Source organism: Stegostoma tigrinum, chromosome 4 (assembly GCF_030684315.1).
Source record: "Stegostoma tigrinum isolate sSteTig4 chromosome 4, sSteTig4.hap1, whole genome shotgun sequence".
Lineage (NCBI taxonomy): Eukaryota > Metazoa > Chordata > Chondrichthyes > Orectolobiformes > Stegostomatidae > Stegostoma > Stegostoma tigrinum.
In genome coordinates, this window is record NC_081357.1 from 56,720,735 (window position 1) to 56,733,033 (window position 12,299).

General features: G+C 40.8%; 1 protein-coding gene across 1 annotated transcript in view; it reads right to left on the reverse strand.

The window, feature by feature from the left end:
* Positions 1 to 6,320: 6,320 nt before the first annotated feature.
* kpna5 (karyopherin alpha 5 (importin alpha 6)) overlaps positions 6,321 to 12,299 on the reverse strand; it is a 38,253-nt gene continuing 32,274 nt past the window's right edge. The window contains exon 14 of the mRNA XM_048531096.2: positions 6,321 to 11,046. Coding sequence (XP_048387053.1) covers positions 10,859 to 11,046 — 188 coding nt within the window. The 3' untranslated portion in view covers positions 6,321 to 10,858. The remainder of the gene's footprint in view (positions 11,047 to 12,299) is intronic.

Genomic DNA, 12,299 nt, shown 5'->3' on the forward strand with positions numbered 1-12,299 from the left:
TATCTATTCCTGGTAAAGAACGTGCAGAGATTTCTTCTTCCTTCTGCAGATCGGGCGTGCTGCAGTGTGTTGCAGTATGTAGCGGCCCATTTGAACAGGGTCCTAACACAGCTCCTCTTGTGGGAGTTGTGGTCGTTGCAGTGATAGTTTCAGACCTGGTCAGTATGTGTGGATTTCCTGTACACTCTTGCAGTGAAATCACCGTTTCTTTTTCATTCCAACATCACGACCAGGAATAGGAGTTTATTGTTGTTTTCCTCTTCAGGAGTAAATTTGATCCCTGTAATACTGACCAGATGTCCTTGGTTTCAATACACACAGATGAGAAAAATCACACTTTTCAACTGTGACAACACTATTATCATTGAACAGGCCAAACAGAGGACAGCCAGGGAATTCTTGGAGGCTTGGCATTCATCTGCAGACTCACATCAACAAACACATTTAATTAAGACTCTATAAAACGACCATTACAACGCACAGCTGGAACTGGCACCTACCTGGAAGTAGCAAAAACCAGACTATATGAATTCAAACCGGCACAAGACAACAGCAGAGATAATGGGAACTGCACATGCTGGAGAATTCCAAGATAATAAAATGTGAGGCTGGATGAACACAGCAGGCCAAGCAGCATCTCAGGAGCACAAAAGCTGACGTTTCGGGCCTAGACCCTTCATCAGAGAGGCGGATGGGGAGAGGGAACTGGAATAAATAGGGAGAGAGGGGGGAGGCGGACCGAAGATGGAGAGTAAAGAAGATAGGTGGAGAGAGTATAGATGGGGAGGTAGGGAGGGGATAGGTCAGTCCAGGGAAGACGGACAGGTCAAGGAGGTGGGATGAGGTTAGTCGGTAGCTGGGGGTGCGGCTTGGGGTGGGAGGAAGGGATGGGTGAGAGGAAGAACCGGTTAGGGAGGCAGAGACAGATTGGACTGGTTTTGGGATGCAGTGGGTGGGGGGCAAGAGCTGGGCTGGTTGTGTGGTGCAGTGGGGGGAGGGGAAGAACTAGGCTGGTTTAGGGATGCAGTAGGGGAAGGGGAGATTTTGAAACTGGTGAAGTCCACATTGATACCATATGGCTGCAGGGTTCCCAGGCGGAATATGAGTTGCTGTTCCTGCAACCTTCGGGTGGCATCATTGTGGCAGTGCAGGAGGCCCATGATGGACACGTCATCCAGAGAATGGGAGGGGGAGTGGAAATGGTTTGCGACTGGGAGGTGCAGTTTGTTGCGAACTGAGCGGAGGTGTTCTGCAAAGCGGTCCCCAAGCCTCCGCTTGGTTTCCCCAATGTAGAGGAAGCCGCACCGGGTACAGTGGATGCAGTAGACCACATTAAGCAGAGGTTCACCACATCTGCCAATGTGGAATGTCATCTTGGGGCCTGGGATAGGGGTGAGGGAGGAGGTGTGGGGACAAGTGTAGCATTTTCTGCGGTTGCAGGGGAAGGTGCCGGGTGTGCTGGGGTTGGAGGGCAGTGTGGAGCGAACAAGGGAGTCATGGAGAGAGTGGTCTCTCCGGAAAGCAGACAGGGGAGGGGATGGAAAAATGTCTTGGGTGGTGGGGTCGGATTGTAAATGGCGGAAGTGTCGGAGGATGATGCGTTTTATCCGGAGGTTGGTAGGGTGGTGTGTGAGAACGAGGGGGATCCTCTTAGGGCGGTTGTGGCAGGGGCGGGGTGTGAGGGATGTGTTGCGGGAAATACGGGAGACGCGGTCAAGGGCATTCTCGATCACTGTGGGGGGAAAGTTGCGGTCCTTAAAGAACTTGGACATCTGGGATGTGCGGGAGTGGAATGTCTTATCGTGGGAGCAGATGCGGCGCAGGCGGAGGAATTGGGAATAGGGGATGGAATTTTTGCAGGAGGGTGGGTGGGAGGAGGTGTATTCTAGGTAGCTGTGGGAGTTGGTGGGCTTGAAATGGACATCAGTTACAAGCTGGTTGCCTGAGATGGAGACTGAGAGGTCCAGGAAGGTGAGGGATGTGCTGGAGATGGCCCAGGTGAACTGAAGGTTGGGGTGGAAGGTGTTGGTGAAGTGGATGAACTGTTCGAGCTCCTCTGGGGAGCAAGAGGCGGCGCCAATACAGTCATCAATGTACCGGAGGAAGAGGTGGGGTTTGGGGCCTGCGAAGGTGCGGAAGAGGGACTGTTCCACGTAACCTACAAAGAGGCAGGCATAGCTGGGGCCCATGCGGGTGCCCATGGCCACCCCCTTAGTCTGTAGGAAGTGGGAGGAGTCAAAAGAGAAGTTGTTGAGTGTGAGGACGAGTTCAGCTAGGCGGATGAGTGTGTCGGTGGAGGGGGACTGGTCGGGCCTGCGGGCCAGGAAGAAGCGGAGGGCCTTAAGGCCATCTCCATGCGGAATGCAGGTGTACAGGGACTGGACGTCCATGGTGAATATGAGGTGTTGAGGGCCAGGGAATTGGAAGTCCTGGAGGAGGTGGAGGGCATGGGTGGTGTCACGGACGTAGGTGGGGAGTTCCTGGACCAAAGGGGAGAAAATGGAGTCCAGATAGGTGGAGAGGAGTTCGGTGGGACAGGAGCAGGCTGAGACGATGGGTCGACCAGGGCAGGCAGGTTTGTGGATTTTGGGAAGGAGATAGAAATGGGCCGTGCGGGGTTGGGGAACAATGAGGTTGGAGGCTGGGGGTGGGAGGTCCCCTGAGGTGATGAGGTCGTGAATGGTGTTGGAGATGATGGTTTGGTGCTCGGGTGTGGGGTCATGATCGAGGGGGCGGTAGGAGGTGGTGTCGGAGAGTTGGCGTCTGGCCTCGGCGATGTAGAGGTCAGTGCGCCATACTACCACTGCGCCACCCTTGCCTGCAGGTTTGATGGTGAGGTTGGGGTTGGAGCGGAGGGCTGCCCGTTCTGCGGGGGAGAGGTTGGAGTGGGTGAGAGGGGTGGAGAGGTTGAGGCGGTTCGATGGCAGTTGGAGATGAAGAGGTCGAGGGAGGGTAGGAGGCCTGGGGGTGGTGTCCAGGAGGAGGACTTGTGTTGAAAGCAGGTGAAGGGGTGAGTGGAAGGAGGGTTAGGTTCCCGGTTGAAGAAGTAGGCATGGAGGCGAAGACGGCGGAAAAACTGCTCTATGTCCAACCGTGACTGGTATTCGTTGATGTGTGGTTGTAGGGGGACAAAGGTGAGCCCCTTACTAAGGACTGACCGTTCGTCCTCAGTCAGTGGGAGGTCTGGGGGGATGGTGAAGATGCGGCAGGGCTCAGTGTGGCTGTCTCCTCTGGGGTTGCTGGCTGTGGAGGTTGTGGGCGGAGCGATGATGTCGTCGGCCGTGGGCGAGGTTCCGTCGGCGTCGACCGTGGGCGGGGTCGGACAACAGCACTTCACAGGACACTACAGCGCTGAGGACGTCACCTCGTCAGAGGACAAAACGTTTGCTATCAAACCTCCCAGTTCAGCAAACACACCAACATCTACGACCAGCACCCAAGCTACAAATCTTCACTAAAACTCTGGTACGCAAATATTTTTTCCATTTTTCAGTGACAAAATGTAAGGTTAAAATCCAATTGCTTCTGGCTTCACAATATCAATTTTAATGAAGTGTATGCACCCAAAACTTACCCCTTCTTGTGAGAAGTTGGCTGACCAATTACACACTTGCAATTTTGTTTTAGCATCAACACTGTTGAAACAGGGAGTGTTTCTAAATTAAAATAGTTAAGCAAACTTATAGAGAATAGAATTCTAACAGCTTGAGAAACTCAAATCAACGTTTAGATAATGTACATCCTACTCTACGTAACTTTTGTTGCTATTTAGAAATCACTCAACAATTATTAATACACGATTTAAAAGAACATTCTGATAGAGGTAAAACACTAATTGGTTAGTACATGTTGAACATTTTTTCTGGAAAAATGGCATTTGATAGTTTCCTTGATTGCAACAAAAATTGTCAGGCAGGACAGCAAATATGCAATTGTCTTCACAAGATCTGCCACTTAAGTAATCAGAGAAAGAAAAAAACATTATTGCTGATGGTCCATTAAAATCATGTGTCTGTGTCATATTGGGCAATCAATGCATGCTATATACTTTATTTGATAGATCAATATTTTAGCAAAGTCATTAAGCTTTACCTAGTTTATAGATATTCCAATTTTTTTTACTCACGTTTCGGCCTCTATTTATACTTGTGACAATTCTTGACAGATTTCCCAATACCCTGCCAAATGCACCACAACCTTTTATACAGAATGGCAATTTTTCTTTCAACACAGATGTGATCTGATGAAAACATTTTAAAGGAAGTTAGGTTTTTACACTTATAATCTCTGGAGGATCCATGCAGTTCTAATTTTTAGTCATGTTCTGAAAAGGTACAAGATAAAGTTCGCAGCTACACCAATCAGTTTAACTTGGGTGATGGATAAGCTTTTAGACAATATAACTTACAATTTTTATTAATTTACTTACCCCATTACTTGTAAAGAAAGCTCATGTTTTTAAAGAAGGTGAATGGTGTTCAACAAACGTGACTGAATTTGTGTGGAGGAAGTAAAAATAAAGGGCTTAAAAGGTAATTGGGCTGATGTGATATAGACTTATAACCGGTGTTGATAAAGCGCTACACAATACTTTTGTCAAAATACAAGCCTATGGAAAGAAAAAAAAAGTAAAAGCATCAGCATGTTGTTGGTTGAGTGACAGGAAACAGCAGTTAATGGCAACAATTGTTTTGGGAAAACAGAAGACAATATAGCTCTTGGGACTCAATGAGATAACAAGGTGTAGAGCTGGATGAACACAGCAGGCCAAGCAGCAGAGGTCAATACTTGGTTCAGCCACTTCGAGCATTGTGTACAATTCTGGTCTCTCTCCTATAGGAGGGATTTTGTGAAACTAGAAAAGGTTAAGAGGAGATTTGACTAAATTGGAGGGTTTGAGCGATATGGAAAGGCTGAATTGGCAAGGGCTATTTTCCCTGGAGCATTAGAGGCTTAGGGGGTGACCCTATAGGGGTTTAAGAAAGTCACAAGTGGTGTGGATAGGTAAATAGGTAAGGTCTTTTCCCTGGGTTGGGAGTGCCCAAAACTCTGAGGCATAGGTTTAAGGTGAGGGGGAAAAGATAAAATGCAATATTTTCCTGCATAGGATGGTACGTATATGGAATGAGCTGCCAGAGAAACTGGAGGAGGATGGTACATTTACAAACATTTAAGACATCATGGGTACATGAATAAGAAGGTTTTAGAGGGATATGGCCCAATTGCTAGCAAATGGGACTAGATATATGTAGGATAAGTGGTCAGCATGGATGAGTTGGACGAAAGTGTTTGTGTACTATACAGTCCATGACTTGGCTTGCTGCCCATCTTGGTCACAATTAATAAGATATTGGCATACTAGCTACAATTTCAAAATATGTAAGTGACAAAACTTGAAAACATTATTAACAGAGATTAGATGTCAGGATCACAAAATGGTGAACTGTGACAAATAAAATCAGTATACGTGGGATATGAATTGATTTTAGTAGAAAGAGACAATTCTAAAAATAATACAAAAACTTGGACCTGGAGTTGGAGGTGTGCAAATCATTGAAGGTGGCAGAACAAGTTGAGGAAGTGGTTACTATGGCATAAAGAGAGGTATAATTTGAAAAGCAACACATTTTGGTGAACCTTTTTTAAAACCTTCAAATGAAGTATTGTGTTGAATTCTAGACACTATATTTCATGAAGGAAATAATATTATTAGTGAGGGTGCAGAAAAGATTTAATAACAATATCCAGGATGATAAACTTCAATTGTGTTTTTTATTGGGGGGGGGCATGGGCTGGCAGCACTAGATTCCTAATGGGACAATTGATAAGTCTTCAAAATCAAGAGTTCTAGCAGTGCAGGGGTGATGTCCCTACCTCTGGACAAGTAGGCCCAGGTTCAAAGCCCACCCTCTCCCCTGTAATAGCATCTCTGAACAGGCTGAATAATGATTTTAGACTTTTTAAAAAAAAGTCTGTTCAGAATAGATCAAGATACATTGTCCTCATTGGCAGAAGACCTCTGGCTTCCAACATCAATTTTAGGTGAAGTGAACGACCAATAGCAACTGAAAAAAACATTTATTAAAGTAGTATGGGTTGGGTTGGGTTCTGGGATGCATCCCAGAACCCAAGATAATTAGATAACTAGCTGAAAAAACTTGGAGGGTTGCAGCGAAAGGGCTAGTCCTGTTGATCTTGCAGACAGCCAGCATGGAAACAACAGGAAAATTAATCCCCTTCTTTGCTGCAACTAATCTATGATGCATTGAGTCTCAGTTAGTCTTCATAAAAAATGTACCAAAATAAATGGGGGAAACTGGTACATTCTAACAATACTTTATTTCACTTGAGCAAACTAAGCGTGAATGCAGCCTGGAGAGGCAAAGTGCAGATTGCAGTTTTTTATAAGCTAATGAAAACTGTCTACAGTCAGTCAACAGCCCTGGGAAGCCCATATCATCAAATTCTGAAAAAAAAACTTCTTGGAAAATTTGCACAGCATGTCAATCGGGTATTTCAAGAGGATAAACATAAATCAAATGTACATAGTAAGGCTAAATGCAAAAAATGCATAAAGGTAAATGAGTACAACTATACAGGAATCATTACCAAAAAGTTGATAATTATCACTAGATTGTATATTCAAACCCCATTCCATGACTCCAGCACATAATCCAGATTACTTCTTGTAATGAGTAATTCACAGTTGATATAGGAGTTTTTCCAAGACGAGACATTAAACTGAAATCCATTCAGCTGGATGTAAAAGAACCCACAACGTTATTTGAAAGTATTTATGTCCGAGTTTGTAATCTTCAACTTTCAAGAAAAAAAAATCACCTGTTAACTTCATTTGCCAATCATGGAACCTCGCTACATTCATGCTGATTGTCACATTGGAACAAAAAACTGAAAATCACCGCAAAGTATTTGATAGTATGAGAACATAAAATCTTAAACGGCATATTACTCAAATACTACAAAAAATTCAGAAATGGAAAAAAGTGATAGCATTAATACAGCAACAATTCAGAACAATCAAACTTGCTTGAAGTTCATTCATTTCTGATGCAAATTCAACAGGATCTCCAGGTCCTAATTTTGATACTGTTAAATGCATTAAGGAAAAATTAGTGCTATTGTAACAAGCCAGAACATACATATTGCTTGTAGACAAAGCTTTTTGGGTTTTCCACACTAAAATAATTTGGGTCTTAATGTTTCAATACATGCTTCAATCATAAAAGCAATTAGAAGGCTAAACAAAATTAGTGAGACATAGCATGAAAAAGCAAGCACATTAAATAACTGAAACCCAAAACATGGGAGTTAAACAAATTTCAAATCAAAATCACGTGAATGGATTTTATTTTTTTCTTCACTTTCCAGACATTACTAAATTTAATACATTCCAATGCAACTCAATAATGTTAGATTGTGCAATTCCTAGCCCAAGAGTGGAAGAAAAAAATTAACATCCTTAGCACATATACAAATAATGCACAAACAAAATTTGACTTATTTTGCATGATATTTACCCTTTTGCATCAGGCTTGGCGCACTCACTTTTGTTTAAACTATTTCAGAGATTAAAATTGAAGGAGAACAGGAATGGGTCAGGTTGGGGGCACAGAAAAGAAAACGTTTCAGGGCTGTTGATTTCAGGGCTGTTGCCAGCAACAGTAGGAAAAAAAAGTAATTCCAAATGAAAGAAAACAGATCCAAAAGCAATGAAAACACGTCAAACTGTACAGCTCTAGTTATCGTAAAAAAAATATACACACACAAACATTAGCTTTAACGATGTAGATGTGAATTGAGCACATTTTTGAAATAAACTTTTCTCCATGGTTTATGTAACTATTGCAGGGAAGGATATATTACAATTATAGTTTGTCTAATAAAGGAAGCTGTATGAAACACTTGCCTTCAAATACATTAATTTATAATATTAGATTGAGGCTTACATTATTCTGTATGATACAACATATGCACTGCAAAATACAGCTAGGTAGCCACTGCTAAACTGAGCTCATGGCTGAGGCACAGATTTTGATGTGACTTATGTAGCAACAAAAGCTACAATACAAAATGCTCCAACTCTTATTTTCTGGTTTTTGTGAAATCAGCACTTGTAAAATGATATCTGAATTCCAAAACAGGACATTTGAACAATCTGCTGCATAAATTTCCAAGGGCAAGACTGGGGCAATTGATATGCCTTCACAGAATTACTGTGAATATAAAGTTTCACCCTAGATAAAGTATTTCATGAAATTGAAGTAGCTGTGTGTTAAATATTAACTATATTTTAACAGACAAAAACGCTTCCCAGCATATCAAAATAATACTGTTGGAAATTTTAAATTACGATTTGGTCATGCTTGTCAAATACTGTGCAAATTTGGGCGACTGGTCTTTTAGGAACATGGGAGCGATTAAGTCATATACATTATGCATGTTGCTTGGCAAAAAACTGTATATTAAAACAGCCATGCATTAATAGCACATGCAAATATTAGTTACATTTTAACTCTGTATTACTATTGCATACATTTCTAGAGTTTAGTTCTATTTAATAATCAAAGAACTACAACTGCAATTCCAAATCATTGTCCCCCCACCATGAACCTATAAAATGGAAAATAACGCAGAAGACACTTTTCATTGAAAGGCATCAGCTGCATCAAGAAATATTATATAACTTAAAAAAACAAGACATTCACAGGAAGAAATGTCTTTGTTGCATGAATGTATTGCAAATTACAATTGTATTTTTACTCAATGCATCTAGGAGTTTTTCTAGAATGTTTTTCAAATACGGGTTTGCTTTTGTACAAAGATGTGCACATACCTGCCAACATTCTGCAGTTACATTTTATCATGATACACTAAATTTGGCTTTTTTAAAAAAATTCAGGCCATTCAGAATAACAATCTGCTCCCCTTGAGATATTTTTAACAATTACTGTTGACAATATGTGATGATCAATAACATTTTTCATGTGCCTCCCTTAAAATATCAACAAAGGAATGTCCCACAAACATAGAGTACTCATTGGCTGGTATCACCTGTCATTTTTAGTACCCACACCCAATATACTAACATAATACAACAGCAAAATTAACTGAAATCTGATAAACAGATAAATTCAGTATGCATATCAATATTGAAAATTAAAATCAAAATCTACATACTTAATATTGAATGAGCAAGTATTTTTGAAAATTGTATGCATTCCTAGATTTAACTAATTTATTTTCTTTCAAATTATTTAATTTAGAAGTGCAGTTTCCCCTATCCTTAACCAGACAAACCTTTTAAAAACATATTCTAGCTGGTATGGTGGATTAATTATTGGAAGAAGCCAGAAACCAGTAATATATTTTGTTACAAAGTTTTGAAGATTAGTGTAACAAGATTTTTGACATTATTTTAACATCAGCTAGAAATTCTAATTACCAATTTAGTGAAGTAAACATAAGAAAATAGTTTTTTTGCAGTAGTTCATACACTTATCTGGTACATAAAGAATTTTAAGGGATACACAAACATTCTTAAAGGAATAAGAAGGGAAAAATCAACAGTAGGGCTCAGTAAGAGGAAAACGTGAATGAATAAGATGTCTAAACAGCATAATTGTGAAATGCCACTAGCCACCATTAACGTACACCCATTTGGTTGTTCAAAATTCTTAAGCTAAATCTATTAAATTTACTTGAATTAATTTCCCCAAATTGAATAGTAATATCTTCATTTAGTGCACTTTCTACTTGGATACAGGGTGCAGGAGAGAAAGGAAAAGGAAAAGGAAAAAAAGGAACATAATTTACATATTGCTACTAACCATGTATGGTCACCTAATTAGGAATACAACAGTTTCAATGATTGCCAGTCATTTCACTTTCTACAAATATTCGTACATGTACTCTACACATCCCAATGCAATTGTCAACTCGAAGTGTAGTTCGTACTGCTACAATTTCAAGTTTCTGTTCAGAGTGCACTTATGAAATTATCTTCCAGTAATTTAAGAACAAAATGTAAATTTACAGATTTCCATATTGAAATATAGTCTAGCAATGCTGATGATCACTGTTCTCATTCACAGAATTGACTTGTTCTATAACAAATATCTCAACAAGTCAGGATCTTTTAAACAGCTTCTGTCTTAATTTCAAGAGAGAGGTAGATTTATCATGGGGGGGGGGAAGAGAAGTGGGGGCAGGAGTGTACCTATAAACTATGTTTACAGATACTAGTGTTGAAAGTTGCAGTGCTAACTAATTTGCTCAAATTGTAATTTACAAGTCTGAAATTTTAAATAACAGCAAAACAACTTCAAGACCTTTAGAAAAGGATTTTGGTCAAATAGGTTAGACTTCAATTTCATTATTCAACAGAAAGTAAACCACAACTTGTAACAGTAATAGTATTTTGAGGCTGTGGGATCAAAAGAATAAATAAGTATTGTTTAAATTAGGGCTGTAAACAGTGACATGAAACAGTACTATTTAGATGGCTGCAATTTCAGCTTAAATAATAGGTGTGTCTCCTACTCCAACACCTTTCTCTTTGGAGCAATTCGGGTACACAGTTCAGATCTTTATGACTCCAGATACTTAAATGAATATTAAATATGAAATATGAAAATCAACAGCCCCAGGTTAAATGTATCTTTGAACTGCAAATAGAAAAGTGCATAAGCTGCCTCAAAATTCTGCCCTTTTAACAATGTTCCTAATTTTAAACTCCACTACAGCGGCTTCTTCATAATTTTGGCTCTGTGGATTTATGAAGTTCTTTCTGAATATGGTGCAATGGTGGTACTTGTAGACAGTTTCGTCAATCATGCATTTAGAGCTGGAACCCTTCCATTGGGGCCTCTTGCTGTTGGAAGATGAACTGCTGCTGATTTTCATCCACTTGAGGTGCAATGCTGGAGTCCTCCTCCTCTATACCAAAATAATGCTCAATCAAATCGAAGGCCTTTTGATAGATTTCCTGGTTTTCATGACTTTGGAGAAATTCAATTTTGTCCAGACCTGAAATTACAGAGTTCACAACTCAATATTAGACAATGATACTGCTTGATACCATTACTTGACAAAATACTGCACAATGTGAATAAAATGATATGCACTTGTAGGGAGCATTCCCGAGAAGAACTGGTCTTAAAAGAAACAATTTCCCTATTGGGAATGGCACAGAGAAGTGCAGAGTTAAGAATGAACCAGTACACGCAAATATAGAATAATGTTTTTGAGTGTCATTTCCCCACCTCTGTTGTACAGGTTCCAATAATTTCTTTTCAAATGGAGGACAGGAACCAGAGGCCTGGATATTCCCAATGGTGCAACACCACCACTATTACAATGCCATCTTGTAATATAAATGAATTCGGTTGGAGGCAAGATCGACATTCAATTAACTCTGCCAAGCATAAACAGATGGCAGGACTTGACTGCAAAGCCTGAGCAGTAATGTCATTGGTAGCCTTGATGTAGTCACCCACTGCTTTGCAAATGAGACGAAGCAACATCTTGGATAGCCAGTAGTCTCACTGAGCACAGATGTGGGTTAATGGAAGGTAAATTACATACCTGAAGCAAGACGTCCCTACTGTGCAATGTGTAGGCTGAAGTCTAGCAACTTAAGCTTTGAAAATTCACTTTCTGTCCTAGCTCGTTAACAGCAGCATGAGATCCAAAGGACCTAATTAGTCCGTGACAACAATTGCGCCGAAATGTAGGTTTTCAACTTGCCCAACAATTCCTGGATAATTTTCCAGGAAGTACTATGGAGTTGCATCTCCGATCCTAATCCAGGATCTTCAGGAACAATGGAATTTCCCATGCTAATCTGAAACATTCCAGGGCTTTCTAGCTTAAAAATTCCTCAGGATCCTGCATTTTTTGTCATACATCCAGTCCCATATTATCCAGAGTTTAGAGCATATACTCTGTATAGAATATAAAGGTGAAGATTCATGCTTTTAAAATATCCAGGACTAAGCAGCCCACTTGATTAAACACACAAACCAACACCTTCAGAATTCACTCCCTCCATCACAGAGTTGCAGCAGCGTACCATCTACCAGATGCACTGCAACAACTTATGAAGGCTCCCTGGAGTGCATCTTCTCAAATCATAACCGCTACAAAAGCAAAAGCATCAGAACACTAGGATGCCCTCCAAGGCAATCACCACTCTTACTTGAAACTATACAGAAGTGTTGAAGATACTTTTTTTTAAATGCAGAAGATAGTGGGAGTCTGGAGTTCACTGCATGAAAGAC